The sequence below is a fragment of the Gopherus evgoodei genome, chromosome 6, assembly GCF_007399415.2.
Source record: "Gopherus evgoodei ecotype Sinaloan lineage chromosome 6, rGopEvg1_v1.p, whole genome shotgun sequence".
Taxonomy (NCBI): domain Eukaryota; kingdom Metazoa; phylum Chordata; order Testudines; family Testudinidae; genus Gopherus; species Gopherus evgoodei.
Window position 1 is genome coordinate 86,786,418 of NC_044327.1, and position 16,654 is coordinate 86,803,071.

General features: G+C 43.1%; 1 protein-coding gene across 6 annotated transcripts in view; it reads left to right on the top strand.

Moving 5' to 3' along the window:
• FCHO2 (FCH and mu domain containing endocytic adaptor 2) overlaps window positions 1-16,654 on the top strand; it is a 245,273-nt gene that overhangs the window by 86,297 nt on the left and 142,322 nt on the right. For all 6 annotated transcript variants that reach the window (XM_030567793.1, XM_030567794.1, XM_030567796.1 and 3 more), the window contains exon 8: window positions 10,954-11,050. In XM_030567793.1, coding sequence (XP_030423653.1) covers window positions 10,954-11,050 — 97 coding nt within the window. The remainder of the gene's footprint in view (window positions 1-10,953; window positions 11,051-16,654) is intronic.

The window sequence follows — 16,654 nt, forward strand, 5'->3', positions numbered from 1 at the left end:
TTAGAAGAGGAAAAAACTTTCCTGCTTTTTTAGCTCTCAGTTGGTTTCTTGACTTGGAACAAACTGATCATCGACCTGAACGTTGAATAAATTAAAATGAAGAAAATATTCTCTCTGCAGCTGCAGAAGAGGCTACTGCTGTTAAAAGATGTTTTAACTTCAGTCAACCCTGATTTCAGGTGTATGGTTAATGACTTCCACCAGTGCAGTGATTATCTTTAAAATTTGGCAGCAAGTTTTTTAAAATTAATTTCAATTTAAAAATATATATGTTTTTAAAGATTTTAATAGATTATTATATATCTTAGCATTGTCATACTTTCAAGTTTATTTTTAAATAGATTTGTTTTAAATAAATCAAATTAAATTATTTTATTTTTTTTAGTCACCTATTTTTATACAGGCAACTAATTGTATATTCCTCATTTTCAGGGTGCCTATTTTAAGATACAGCACTTTCATTTGCAGAACCACTAAGCACTCTCAGCTGCAACTGAAGTTAGTGGGCACTGTTATATAATGACTATCACCTGAGTCTTTAGAGTACTTAACATCACCATTTGGCAACCCAAAATTAGTGGACTCTTTTTTACCTTAATCGCTGAGCCTCAGTTCCCCATCTGTAAAATGGGCATAGCAGTAGACCCTCACAGAAGTGCTGTGAAAATTAATTATTAGTGTTTAGTGAAGCATTTAAATGAGAACCATAACACAGCCCATGAGAAAATTAATAATTATGTATTTAGAGCAGGGTTTTAATAGTGTGCAGTTAATAAGACATGGGCCTCACATAAACAGTGAGGATAAAACAAAATGTTGTGCAGCTGCTCATTTAGTGAGCACCATCTATTTTCTGCACTGAATGAGGCAGGGGGTTACTGGTTTTTTTTTGTTTTGTTTTTGTTGTTAAAAACAGATGTGATCCTGTAACTAAAGATGGAATCATAAAATGTATACATAAGGATCCTGAATGAAAGTTGCACAAGCAACATTAGTTCTGGACTTGCTTATATTTCGAGTGTTTGACTTTGCAAACTTAATGTGTTTTTAGCATGCGTGCATGTGTGTTTTAAAATGCTGTGGCTATATGTCTGTTTTGTCTTGGAGCCTTGGGGTGGGGGAAAGGTAAATGGAGAACAAATGAGACATGCTGATGCTTTGTGTGGTAGAGAATGTTCCTTGCTATGTGTGTTTACAGCATGGAACGTAATGGGGCTTTCTGCCTGATTGGAGCCTACCACAATACATATAATTTGTCCAATCTCTAAATAGGATTTTTAGCTAGCTGACTGTACTTAATCTGTAGTACTTTTACAATTTTCTAAGCCTCAAATGTACCCCAACTTTTCTGGTATTTCATGTATATAAATATTTTTTTTTTGTTCTTAGAGTATGTCTCTCTGTATATCTCCTTGTATGTGCACATGTGCCTAACATGCACTAGTTTGGATTTTTTTAATAGAAATGTCTGTTGGGGTTGTGCACATGACCTGTACTCCTCGTGCTCTTGTGCAAGAGCAAAAAGGGCGAAATGGCTGCAACCTTCCCTCTGTTCCCTCTTACTGCTTGTGGCAATGAAATGGAATCTGGCAAGTGTCTTACTGCTACTTTTTCTGTGGGCTTGGCTACATACAGCGCTGCATCTCCCTGGCTGCAGCGCTGGCTGTACTCCTGCTCTGCCTGGGGTATAACGATTGCAGTGCTGCTTCGCCAGTGTGGCCACCAAAAGCGCTGTAATTGGCCTCCAGAGGTATTCGGAGTATCCCAGAATGCCTGTTCAGCCACTCTGCTCATTAGTTCGCACTCTACTGCCCTGGCCTCAGGTGACCCGCCCTTTAAATGCCCCAGGAATTTTAAAAATCCCCATCCTGTTTACTCAGCCAGATGTGGAGTGTAATCAGTGAATCTTTCCAGGTGACCATGCCTCCACGTGCCAAACGAGCCCCAGCATGGAGCAATGATGAGTTGCTGGACCTCATCAGTGTTTGGGGGGAGAAAGCTGTGCAGTCACAGCTGCGCTCCAGCCATAGGAATTACGATACCTATGGGCAGATATCAAGGGCCATGCTGGAAAGGGGCCATGACCAGGACGCGGTGCAGTGCAGGGTTAAAGTGAAGGAACTATGGAGTGCCTATTGCAAAGCCCGCGAGGGAAACCGCCGGTCCGGCGCTGCCCCCACGACCTGCAGTTTTTACAAGGAACTGGACACGATACTTGGGGGTGACCCCACTGCCAATCTGACTACCACGATGGACACTTCAGAGCGGGGGTGGCAGGGTGGGGGAGGGGAGAGGAAACCGAGGCTGAGGGTACTGGGGGTAGGGGGAGACACCCCGGAGTCCCAGGAGGCATGCAGCCAGAAGCTCTTCTCAAGCCAGGAGGAAGGTAGCCAGTCACAGCAGCTGGTACTTGGTGAAGGACAAGCAGAGGAGCGGGTTACCGGTAAGCGGCTTTTATTTTCAGGATGGAAATGTTTCGGGAGAGGAGGAGGAGTTAAGGCTGCATGTGTGCATGCCTAGATATGGAATAGCCCATTGAAGTGGTCTATCACATCGCGGTAATCGGCCTCGGTAATCTCTTCAAAAGTTTCAGCCAGAGCGTGGGCAATGCGCTTGCGCAAGTTTATAGGGAGAGCCACTGTGGTCCTTGTCCCAGTCAAGGTAATGCGTCCACGCCACTGTGCCGCGAGGGGTGGGGGGACCATTGCTGCACACAGGCAAGCTGCATATGGGCCAGGGAGGAATCCGCCTTGCTGTAGAAGACACTCCCGCTCTTCCTAGGTGACCCGCAGCAGCGAGATAGCTTCTAGGATTAACTCCTGTGGAAAATATTGGGAGCGTGTTCAGTGTAGGTGCCCCTTGCAGCAGTTTGCTTTCCGCAACGCACAAACCCCTGCACATCCCTGAAGCAATCAGTCCCCCTTACTCACCATTTCGTGGCTCCTGTGGGTTATGTGCGCTCTGTTTGGTATGGGAAAAGTATGCTAAATAGAAGACTGTAAACTCCTTCACTGTGTGGGAATAACTGTCTGGGTGAGATTATAAACAATGCTGCCTCTGTTAACTGTTGCCATTTTTGCCTTTTGAAAAGTGTCCTTGACTACTCGACTGCCCGTATCATCGACCGCTCAGAGGCTACAAAACCTCAGGAAGAAACTGCAAAAAAGCAAAGAAGACATGCTGAAAGCAGTTATGGATCACTCTGCCAGAGACAGTGAAAAACTGCAGGACTGGAGGAAAAAACTGCAGGACTGGAGGGAAAGGGAAAGCAAGATCCTCCAGAGAAACGCAGCGGCTAAGAAGAAAAGCACAAAGCAGCTGATAAGCATCCTGGCGCACCAAGCGGACTCTATACAGTCACTCGTAGCCATGCAGGCAGAGCACTACCGTGCTGGCTCTCCCCCCTCCCAATACCAAAGCTCTTTCCCTTGTGCCCCAATGTCAGCTCCAAACCCCTATCCCAAGCATCCAGGTTCTTACCACCATCAGCTGCCCCCAACACCTGTACGTTCACCAACCAGCCCTGAGAACTATGACCCTTACCCTCTGCACTCAACCCCATGCAGTATTTTCATCCTGAAGTGCAGCAGTCATTGCACAGCACTCCAGACAGGACATATTCAAACCTGTGACTATACAGTTCACCACCCCACCCCCCTGCCCTTTTAGGTTCCCAAAATGTTGTGTGTCTGTCAATAAAGTTATTTTCTTTTCAATAAATGAATTCTTGGCTTTGAAAACAGTCTTTATTATTACAGAAAGTGAAAGATACCATAGCCCAGGAAAGAAACGGGCACTGCAAATCATTTTAGGAAAAACAGATTCCTACTAACATTGTAACCACTCCACTTCACTCCCGTGCAAGACACTAAACATTACTGTTGGTTTTCAGCCTCAAATTCCTCCCTCATGGCATCCCTAATCCTTGTAACCCTGTGCTGGGCCTCTCTAGTAGCCCTGCTCTCTGACTGTGCAAATTCAGGCTCCAGGCGTTGAACCTCGGAGTTCCATTCCTGACTGAATGTTTCACCCTTCCCTTCACAAATACGGAGGGTACAGCACGTGGATATAACCACAGGGATGCTGCTTTCCCCCAAGTTGAGTTTCCCATACAGAGATCTCCAGCACCCTTTTAAATGCACACTCCATAGTCATTTGGCACCAGCTTAGCCTGTAGTTGAACCGTTCCTTGCTGCTGTCAAGCTTCCCTGTATACGGTTTCATGAGCCAGGGCATTAACGGGTAAGCGGGGTTTCCAAGGATCACAATGGGCATTTTGACATCCCCTACTGTGATCTTCCGATCTGGGAAAAAAGTCCTGACCTGCATCTTCTTGAACAGGCCACTGTTCCGAAAGATGCGTGCATCACGCACCTTTCCAGGTCAGCCTGTGTTAATATCAATGAAACGCCCATGGTGATCCACGCACGCCTGAAGAACCATAGAGAAATACCCCTTCCGATTAATGTACTTGGATGCTAGGTGGGGTGGTACTAGAATAGGAATATGCGTCCCATCTATCGCCCCTCCATAGTTAGGGAAACCCATTTGTGCAAAGCCATCCACAATGTCCTGCACGTTCCCCAGAGTCACGGCTCTTCTTAGCAGGATGCGATTAATGGCCCTGCAAACTTGCATCAACACGATTCCAATGGTGGACTTTCCCACTCCAAACCGGTTCGTGACCGATCGGTAGCTGTCTGGAGTTTCCAGCTTCCAAATTGCAATAGCCACCCGCTTCTCCACTGGCAGGGCAGCTCTCAATCTCGTGTCCTTGCGCTGCAGGGTGGGGATGAGCTCAGCACACAGTCCCATGAAAGTGACTTTTCTCATCCGAAAGTTCTGCAACCACTGCTCATCATCCCAGACTTCCATGACGATGTGATCCCACCACTCAGTGCTTGTTTCCCGAGCCCAAAAGCGGCGTTCCATGGTGTTGAGCATTTCCGTGAATGCCACAAGCAATTTAGTGTCATACGTGTCAGGCGACTCGATATCGTCGGACTCCTCACTGTCACTTTGGAGCTTAAGGAATAGCTCAACTGCCAAACGTGATGTGCTGGCGAGACTTATCAGCATACTCCTCAGCAGCTCGGGCTCCATTTCCCATAGAAATTGCGCTGCCAGAAACCATTGGGAGAGTCACAATGGCGCCAAACATGAACGAAAAAACAGTGACTGCTGGGATGTGAAGCGATGCATCATGGGGCATTGGGACAGGAAGCGGAATGACCCGCACCCTTCCGTCCCCTTCCCACAACCCAGGGCACCAAAATGGGATGAGGTGCTCTGTGGGATAGCTTCCCATAATGCACCACTCCCAACAGCGCTGCAAATGTGGCCACACTGCAGCGCTGGTAGCTGTCAGTGTGGCCACACTGCAGCGCTTTCCCTACACAGCTGTACGAAGACAGCTGTAACTCGCAGCGCTGTACAGCTGCAAGTGTAGCCATACCCTGTGTTTCAAGCTCACTTTCTATGCTATTTTGGTGAAGACACTCTCTTCACAGTCCTTATCTCTTATGTTCTTTAATTTCTTTATTTTTCTTTTTTTAATGCCCAAGTTAAACACAGATAATGACCCCCATCCGCATACATCTCTTTATACTGTGAGACAAAGTGCCCCACACCAACCAACATGGTGAACTCTAAACCCTCAGGGTTTAAACTCTCTCTCATCCCTGATGGACTCATTCCCCTAGTCAATGGGCATAACTAGTTCCTATTGTGTCTGGGGAAGACCCACATCCCTGATCGGTGTTTGGTATTTAAATCCTTCTTGTTGAGGATTTGCAAGTCAAGGCACTTACAGATGAAACTATACCCATTCAAGCATTCAGTGCATGTCATCTCAGATAACCACCTACAAAGAATCGAAAGGGTTGTCCTTAGTGAGTACCTCTGGGAGCAGACACCGCACCCCAGCAGTGACAGAAGGACAGGGGAGAATAACACCATAGAAATTGACCCTAAACATCTTACAATGAGGGCCTTTGGCACCGGCCACTGCTACCCTAGCTTCATCAACCCCTTCAGCACAAGTACTGACAGATTTGGCATTGGGCCTCATCATCAATGTCTCTGGTATGAGAACTGGCACCAGCACCTCAACATCAGAGCAAGACCAAAAGGCAGGGCCAGGCAGTCAGACATGGCTTCAGACACCACCCCAAGAAGACAAGAATAGACATCATTCCTTCTAAGAGCAAGGTGTCTGTCCTCCTTCAAGAGAGTAGTACTAGGTAAACCAGCAGTGACACTGACACAGACACAAGCAAAGACACCCAGTGCTGATTATGGGATCAAGATGTGCCCTTATGGAACAGTTGAGATCTCTTCCTGGGAAGTCCATAAATATTGGGATAATGCCAGGTAGCGAAGGTGCTACTCAAAGAGTGTTACTCTTCGTCACAGTGAACTGACCAAGTCTTCTTTCCAATGCTGAACAAGGCAGAGAGAGAGTCTATACCAGAGATTCCTCATACAGGGCACCACCACAAGAAAGACATGAGTTGCACTGAGCTGACCAGTCAGCAGAGGGCCTATATCCGTGCTCTGTGCCACCCTGGCCATACTGATCCTATTGGGGACCTTTATCTCAAATGTCCCACAGTAGATTCCCTTCCTGTGGGTTCAGAAAGAAGCGATTGAGCTCCTTCGGCAGCATCACTAACTAGACACTGCCATCTGTCCCTATGGGTCAGTGGTCTGGAAACTGGGAGCAATGCAAAAATCACAGCACCCTCAGTTTCCTTTGAAAGAATAGTCTTTGTCGCAGGACTAGGCAGTCTTGTTGGCCTGTATGTGAGGCCCTGCCCCAGTGGCTGGTGACTTGAAAGCCTTTCAGGATCTTTTGTCTCACATCATGGAGATTAGATCTCAAAACAGTGATTATACAAGAGATATCATATAAACTCTTTGACATTTTTGACCATGTAAGTTTCAGCCATGATTTCTTTCCCAATTAATGAGGTCATACTAGAGCTAGGCAAAGGGGCACTCTCAAACCACCATCCAGCCTATTTCCAAAGTGTTGAAGAAATGTTATAAAGTGCCCCTGAAAAGCTTCAGTCACTTCTGCTCCCACCCGAATCCAGGATTATTGTCAACTGCAGCAGTGCAGGAGAGGCTGAAATTGATTAAAGGAATGTCCAAAGATAAAGATCTTAAAAAAGCTAGACTAGTTCAGGCACAGAGTCCACTTGGCCACCTCACTGCAACATCATATGGTGAACAATCAGGTGTTGTCAGGAAATTCTATTTGGCAAACATGGGAAAGGGTAGCTTTCATCCTGGCAAAAGTACCATAGGACACTAGAGGGAAAATAAGAGGTCACAGTTGCTGGAGAAACCGTGTAGGCAGCCGTGGATACCTCTGACCTGGCCACAAGCTTAATGGCCATAGCCAGCCTCTTAGCTGTTAGGATCTGGAATACCAAGAAAGTCTTAGACACTAGCCAGGACCTACTGTTTGAGGGGATGGAGCTCTTCAGTAAGAAAACATCGTCTAACATGAAAACCAGCTATAATGTTATGGACTTGCCTGGCTGTATTCTACCACATGCTGGCCAACATATATGTGATGCTGCTTACCAGACTGCATTTGTGAACCCTCCAGCCAAAGCTGTTCTGTTCCCCTGTGAGACATTAATTACACAGGAAAGCATCAATGTCACATTGTGTCACTTAAGAACTGATTTGTGTTGCCTGTGAAGATTTGCACCATGTAGTTTCAGAGGACAGGCAGGTGGTTGGATCCCACAAATGTGGGTACTCTTTTCAGTCCCTATCATAACAAAGATACTCATTTATGGACATCTGGATGATATGCAACTACAATCCATCAGATTAATCTTTACTATGTTTGTGCCTGTCCTCTTAAACCCTATAGTGAAAGCTTTGTATTGTCTGTTAAAGATATGCATTATGTAAACAAACAAGGGAATGCCTGCTCCTCAACTCTGTGCCTAGAGACTATCAAATTCTGTACTTGGTGCCATTAGAATGACATTACCCTGATGGCCCTTCACCTCCCAGTAGTCAGAACATGCCTACTGGATTTCCTGAACAGGCAATCCGTGACCAGTCACCAACGGTCCTTGCACCAGTCCAATAAGACTGATAGTCTGTCATTGGGGATTCCTCACAATCGACTTGTTTGCTGCCAAGAGCAACTCCAGTGATCAGAACTACAGCTTCAGAAGAGATCTGAATCCAGGATCATTATCAGATGTCTCAGTCATGCAGTGAAACAGAAGCTTACTGTCTGCTTTTCCTTTGATTTCCCCTGATTGCAGGGCAGCCTCCAAAACAAAGAGAGACACACCTCTCTCACCATGATCATTCTCATAGTTTCATACTGGCCAAGTTAGTTTTGGTTGACAAACCCAGTGCAGATATCAGTTCAGCCTCTGATCCAGCTTCTGGTTCACCTGGACCTGATCTTGCCCAAAGCCACACTTGACAACAGAAGAATCAAAATTGTTCACACTAGCTGTTCCAAGGATATTCTGTTTGTTATACTGACAGGACCAAACCATTCGCGCTGCCGCTCCAGTTTTTGATAGATATAGCTGGACATTCTAAATGACAAGCCATCACTTCATAGAGAATATCTAAGTAGGTAATCCAATGTATCTTGCTGTGTTACTAGCTGACTAGAGTACCTCTCCCACTGAACATCAAGGTTTCCTCCACAAGAGCAAAAGTAACATCCTCTGACTGCTTCAGGAATGTGCTGATAGCTGTGACTTGTAAGATCATAATGTGGACTAACCCACTAATTTTTGTCAAACACTGTGGCTTGGGACATAGTAGCTATTTTGGGAGAGCAGTACTTGAATCACTGCTCAAATGATGTAGCTGAAACGTCTCATCCCCGCCGTTCTGAAATATTGCTTGCCATTCACCTACAGACACATACTTAAAGAAGAGAGAATGCTTTTTTACCCTACAGAAACTGTGGTTCTTCATGGCATCAGTGTGAATCCGATGATCTCCCTCCCCAACCTCCCTTTTCATAGTCCTCAGCTACTACAGCTTTGAATTGTAAGGAAATTGTGTGTGTGGTCCATGGCTGTTGCGCCCTTTATGCCCTCTCATGGAAGCTCGAGGGACAGTGCTCATGCGTGGCCCAAATGGACACTGCTGTTTAAATAAAGAAATAAAAATTTGCTCTTGTGTGCATAGAGTAAGTAATTGTTTATCATCATTTTGGTTTTCTACTCTCTGCCACCACTTATTACCAGTGGACCAGGCATATGCTTGGTTACATTAGAATTATTTGATTGTTTTAAGAAAAATATTTTGGTTTTGTGCCAATTTTGTTGATTTCTATGCTGTTTTTATCTTTTAGACACTCTTTATCCAGCCTGGTGGACAAGTGATTGTGCTAGTGGCAATATGCTGTATATGGGAGATTCATAGCAGAAATAAGCAACTTCTGCTTTCTTCCACCAGATGCCACCCATTGCCTCTGCAGTATGCTGAGTTTGAGTATATCAGAGATTTGAAGGAGTTATGAAACATTGCTAAGTTTCTATTAAAATAGTTTTATTTTTTGTCTTGCTAAATAGTACTTTATTTTCTTAATTCAGTTCCATCTTTATTATCTGAAGCTACTTGTTATCCGAAACAGGGTCATGTGCTCTGATTTTTACTCATTATATGGGGGAAAAAAATCCCTCAGTAAACTGAAATTTTCTACATTATAGAGAATTCTGAACTCTCAATAAATTGAAAGCAGTAAAGAGTCCTGTGGCACCTTGTAGACTAACAGACATACTGGAGCATGAGCTTTCATGGGTGAGTACCCACTTCATATTCGCCCACGAAAGCTCATCTCTAATACGTCTGTTAGTCTGTAAGGTTCCACAGGACTCTTTGCTGCTTTTACAGATCCAGACTAACATGGCTACACCTGATACACAATAAATTGAAGTTATCCATATTCCCCTATTGTATTTGGATAATAAAGGTCAAATTTTGCATAATGTTCAAGTGTGTATACCAGGAAACACATTATTATCTTGCCTTTTAAAAAGTTAAAGGAATTGTCAGTGTTTACTGGAAAGCTTTCTTCCTCAGATTTCAGGTCTATATTTGTTTCATATGCAATTGAGATATTATACTCACTTATTTTAGGCAAAACTCTCGAAGTCCATGCCTGGACCTTAAAAAGCTATTGAACATTATACTGTATTATGCTTTTTTGAGTTATGGGGCTGTGTTAAAAATATTTAAGCAAGCTTTGTAGTCAGTGGTTTTTCCTACAGATACTACTCTGAGGTCAGCATAATTATGTATAAACAATAAACTTTATTCTTTCCTATAATTTGTTAGTGCATTGAAATGTAACTTTATTTATAATTCAGAATGGGAATGTCTATATCCTGAGCAATTTAAAAAAAAATTGTGCCTAGTAGATTGTTCTGCTGCTGTTTATTATTTTAACATTTTTATTTCTAAAATACCTATCCATGTTGCTGGGTTGGAGAAATGCTTTCTGAGCACTGCTCTTAGCCAGGTAGGTGGAAGCTGTGATTGTACAATGTTACGTGTTTACACTCTCGCTTGCTGTTGCTGTCCCAGAATGGTTGTCTTCCTAATTTATGGACGAGACTGTCTATCATAGTTGTTGCTATGTATAATCTCTTCTCATTATTTATTTATACTAAAATCAGTTTAGAAAGAAGAAATGGAGGAAAATCCTAGATCCGTTTTCACCAACAGTCATTCTCTACTTTGTCCCTCCTGTGACTCCTCCTTGGCACATACCTAGGGTTACAGGAACAAAGTGGTTTCATCGCTAAGATGTCTGGTCATGTTCTTCAGCCTTTTAAGAACTTATTCTGGAAGACCTTTTAAACACTTAACTATAGGAAAATCAACTGTTTAGCTAATCAGTTTCTCCAAATATTGTGTTTTACCTTTATTTCATTTATTTTCTTAAAGGTTCATGAAGAATTTATTAATAACATGGCAAATACTACAGCTGAAAGTTTGATACAAAAATTTGCAGAGTCAAAAGGCACTGGCAAGGAGAGACCTGGTAAGAGATTATATATGCAAGAAGAATTGGAAATAAAAATTTTAGAATTTATTTGGCAAGTTTGCACATTTAATACAGGTCATTGATTTTGTATAATGTACAGTATGTTAATTTGTTTATAGGCTTCAATTGTCATACAATAACCTGTAATTTTTTTTATTAGTGTATCATATTACTATTACTACAGTGAGTTTCTGGACATACTGATTGACAGTTGACTTAGCTATACATGTAGGATATTTTATTGATGTAAGTGTTGTCAGAGGGGGTTTGACTTTAGCTGTGTTTGCACAGAAAGTGGGAGAGAATAAAATCTTATATTAATTAAATTTTAGTGTTGAATGGTTAATCACTGAAAACTGTTGTCAGTTAATCTCAAAGTTTAAAGTTCTCTGTACTTTCTTACCTCTTCTCCTTTGTGCTTTTTGCATTACAGTTTAATCACACAATTGTATATTATCAAATTCAATATAATTTACAACTTGCCCTAAAACTTTAGATATATGATTTTACATTTACACTAATCTCTCTGTGGTAATTGTTCAGTATAACTTTATTAACTAAACTTTTATTTTCAAAATTATATATTTTAGTACTTTTGTCGGTACTAGCGTGTGGGCACTCTGGTTCTACCTCTGTGCCCCCTACCATTCAGGTGTGGCATCATGGGTGAGCCCTCCTTTAGATTCTCCTCTCCTGGGTTTAAACAAATCCAAACAGTCCTTCTGTGTGTTAAGAGCAGCCCCCCTTTTCAGAGGATCTCATTTATTGGCAACGAAGATGAAAGTAAACATAAGAGAGACCTTGTTTGTGTATCCATCTTGAGATCAGTCCAACTAACTTCTTGGTCCGATAGCCAAGGGGCACTCCAGGCCAAGCTCCTTGTCTAGAGCCAGGACTTCTAGATTGATCCTGCTCTCTTCCCTTGGAGCTCAGCTGCTGTTTTTTTCTTTCAGCATGCTCCTGTTCCCTTGACCTGGAGAACAATCTCAGGTTCCTTCCTTTCAGGGTATTTCTGTTTCCTTCATCTGTGGACCAGTCTGTCTCTCTCTGGAACCCTCTTAGTTCTTTCCCTTGGGATACTTCTGTTTCCTACCTGGGAACTCTCTCACCCTAGGGTTGCCCTCCTTCCTAAAAGCCTCCTCAACTCAGAGGAACTTCCTCCTGGGAGTATTCTCCCTGACTGACCTTAAGAAGCCTTTTTATAGAGTGCAGGTGCTCCTTTACTGTTGACCATTAAACAGTCATTTGGGGCAACTGGTTACTCCAAAGTGGGTCTTCATAAGGGCCTTCATGGGCAATCTAGGCCCTGACTCCTCTCTTAACTCCTCAGTTGCCCCATGAAACAATGCTTTATGTATTTTCTCTTTCACCAGCAGCACAGTCTTCCTTAGGGCAAATATGTAGTGGAGTTGCAAGCCTGTGCAGCAGGCCACAATACTAATCAAATACAGCCAGTCTGTCTCCATCTATGGAGGAGCAGATGGACCAAATCTGAGTGGTGCTTCATTCTGTTTTAGCCACTTGAAACATTGGGAAATATGAAAATGGCAAAAAAAAAGTCAAGATTGTCAGCAAAAACACCACATGCCTAAACGTGCTCAGTATCCTTGGAAATTTCCGGCTATGCAGTGGCAGTAAATCCACATAGACTGTGTTGAAACATTTACGGGTAGCCTTGGGAGAATTTGGTTTTGGTTTCAATTTCAAAGTATTATTTATTTATTTATTTTTTAAATTTTGAAGTATTTTAATTATTACAGTTGGGGTTGGGTTTTATGGTTAAGTCAGCGCTGACAGCAGGGCTACATTGGGCTCCCTGCATGGCACAGAGGCCCAAGACATTGGAGTGTAAGATGTGGGGGTGGCTGCAGTCCTGTCCTAGCTTAATAGAGACCCCCAGCCAAGGCTGCAAGGAGAAGGACGGACCTCGGGCTGTGGGAGAAGACATCCCACTGCTGAACAGTTCCTGGCCTGCGATAGTCCCTGCACTTCTGGCTGATGAGGGAGTGAGCAGGACCGTAACAGCAGGGCTGATTACACTGGATCCCTGCAGGCACAATGTGCGGAGAAGGCTGTGGTCCTGGTGGGACAGAGCAGAGCCCTGGCCAGGATCTCATCATTCTCCTCGCAGCGCTGGCTGGGACATGTCTGTTCCCCAGCAGGAATGCTGCCCTCTCTGCACCTTCGAGCTGCAGTGATCCAGTGTCACCCAGACCTTTGGCTGTGTAAGGAGCTCTCTGCAGCCCTGCTGTCTAGTCCATATTCTCTCACTCCCATGACAGCAGGGCTGCAGAGGGCTTTTCCACAGAGCTAGTGACACCCAATCCCTACAGGGACAAAATTGTGGGGGGGAAGGCTACACTTGCATAAATGTTAATGCTGGATATTTTCTTGTCAGTTTCAGTGTGAGCATAAATCTACGTTTACCAACATCTGTCAGTTTAAATCAGATCCTGCCAAGCCTGTTTACAGGGCATATGTTTTTGATTTCAGCAAGTAGATGCACGTTCAGGGAAGCCATACGATCACAGAAGTGAGTGGCTGTTGCCTGGTGGAAACTGGCAATGCAAGACTTCTGTAGGTCAGTTGAAAATCCCTTTGGTGTTGGAAAGTCTGCTGGCAGGGTTGTGTATGTGCAGACAGTTAACGCTGTGTCCTACCTATGGGTGGTTGCCATAAGCAAAGTTCCGGAAACAATGGCTGACTGTCAGAAGATGGGATTTCTGAACTGAGCTGGGGCCATTGACGGCACCCACATCCTAGTATTTTGCCCACCAAAAGGGGCAAGTGAGTTTCTGACCAAAAAGGTTGTAGAGCAGTTTTTAAACTCGGAGATGGGGGACAGCCGACTGCTGCAGAGGAGCATGTGGATCGGACACAAACTTCTCTTAGGGGAGAGTCTGATGATAGGGAATCTCCAGGTTATAGTCAGGAACAAAGGACGGAAGAAGATAATGTAAGGGCTGGATCAGATGATAAACAGTCACATAAAAAAGAATCTGGCACATCAGAAAAGGGCAGACAGATACACAGGGACAGGTTTTTAAAGTGCTTGTGCACAAATGCTAGAAGTCTAAATAATAAGATGGGTGAACTAGAGTGCCTTGTGATAAAGGAGGATATTGATACAATAGGCATCACAGAAACCTGGTGGACTGAGAGCAATCAATGGGACACAATCATTCTGGGATACAAAATATATCGGAAGGACAGAACAAGTCGTGCAGGGGGAGGAGTGGCACTATGTATGAAAGAAAATGTAGATTAAAATGAAGTAAAAATCTTAAGCGAATCCACATGTTCCATAGAATCGCTATGGATAGAAATTTCATGCTCTAATAAAAATATAACATTAGGAATCTATTATCGACCACTTGACCAGGACAGTAATAGTGATGATGAAATGCTAAGGGAAATTAGAGAGGCTGTCAAAATTAAGAACCCAATAATATTGGGAGATTTCAGTTATCCCTATGTTGACTGGAACATTTCACTTCAGGACGAAATGCAGAAATAAAATTTCTCGATACTTTAAATGACTGCTTCATGGAGCAGCTGGTACGGGAACCCACAAGGGGAGAGGCAACTCTAGATTTAATCCTGAGTGGAGCACAGGAGCTGATCCAAGAGGTAACTATAGCAGGACCACTTGGAAATAGTAACCATAATACAATAGCATTCAACATCCCTGTGAGGGGAAGAACACCTCAGCAGCCCAACACTGTGGCATTTAATTTCAAAAGAGGGAACTATACAAAAATGAGGGGGTTAGTTAAATAAAAGTTAAAAGGTGCAGTGACTAAAGTGAAATCCCTGCAAGTTGCATGGGCCCTTTTTAAAGACACCATAATAGAGGCCCAACTTCAATGTATACCCCAAATTAAGAAACACAGTAAAAAAACTAAAGAGCCACCGTGGCTTAACAACCATGTAAAAGAAGCAGTAAAAGATAAAAAGACTTCCTTTAAAAAGTGGAAGTCAAATCCTAGTGAGGTAAATCGCAGGGAGCACAAACTCTGCCAGCTTAAGTGCAAGAGTGTAATAAGAAAAGCCAAAGAGGAGTTTGAAGAACGGCTAGCCAAAAACTCCAAAGGTAATAACAAAATGTTTTTTAAGTACATCAGAAGCAGGAAGCCTGCTAAACAACCAGTGGGGCCCCTTGACGATCGAAATACAAAAGGAGCGCTTAAAGATGATAAAGACATTGCGGAGAAACTAAATGGATTCTTTGCTTCAGTCTTCACGGCTGAGGATGTTAGGGAGATTCCCAAACCTGAGCCAGCTTTTGTAGGTGACAAATCTGAGGAACCGTCACAGACTGAAGTGTCACTAGAGGAGATTTTGGAATTAATTGATAAATTCAACATTAACAAGTCACCTGGACCAGATGGCATTCACCCAAGAGTTCTGAAAGGACTCAAATGTGAAGTTGCGGAACTATTATCTAAGGTTTGTAACCTGTCCTTTAAATAGGCTTCAGTACCCAATGACTGGAAGTTAGCTAATGTAACGCCAATATTTAAAAAGGGCTCTAGAGGAGATTCTGGCAATTACAGACCGGTAAGTCTAACATCAATACCGGGCAAATTAGTCTAAACAATAGTTAAGAATAAAATTGTCAGACACATAGAAAAACAAACTGTTGAGTAATAGTCAATATGGTTTCTGTAAAGGGAAATCGTGTCTTACTAATCTATTAGAGTTCTTTGAAGGGGTCAACAGTGGACATAGTGTACTTAGTTTTCCAGAAAGACTTTGATAACGTCCCTCACCAAAGGCTCTTATGTAAATTAAGCTGTCATAGGATAAAAGAGAAGGTCCTTTCATGGACTGAGAACTGGTAAAAAGACAGGGAACAAAGGGTAGGAATTAATGGTAAATTCTCAGAATGCAGAGGGGTAACTAGTGGTGTTCCCCAAGGGTCAGTCCTAGGACCAGTCCTATTCAATTTATACTTAAATGATCTGGAGAAAGGGGTAAACAGTGAGGTGGCAAAGTTTGCAAATGATACTTAACTACTCAAGATAGTTAAGACCAAAGCAGATTCTGAAGAACTTCAAAAAGATCTCACAAAACTAAATGATTGGGTAACAAAATGGCAAAAGAAATTTAATGTGGATAAATGTAAAGTAATGCACATTGGAAAAATAACCCAATTATACATACAATATGATGGGGGCTAATTTAGCTACAACGAGTCAGGAAAAAGATTTTGGCGTCATCGTGGTAGTTCTCTGAAGATGTCCACGCAGTGCACAGAGGCGGTCAAAAAAGCAAACAGAATGTTAGGAATCATTAAAAAGGGGATAGAGAATAAGACTGAGAATATATTATTGCCCTTATATAAATCCATGGTACGCCCATATCTTGAATACTGTGTAAAGATGTGGTCTCCTCACCTCAAAAAAGATATTCTAGCACTAGAAAAGGTTCAGAAAAGGGCAACTAAAATGATTAGGGGTTTGGAGAGGGTCCCATACGAGGAAAGATTAAAGAGGCTAGACCTCTTCAGCTTGGAAAAGAGGAGACTAAGGGGGGATATGATAGAGGTATATAAAATCATGAGTGATGTAGAGAAAGTGGATAAGGAAAAGTTATTTA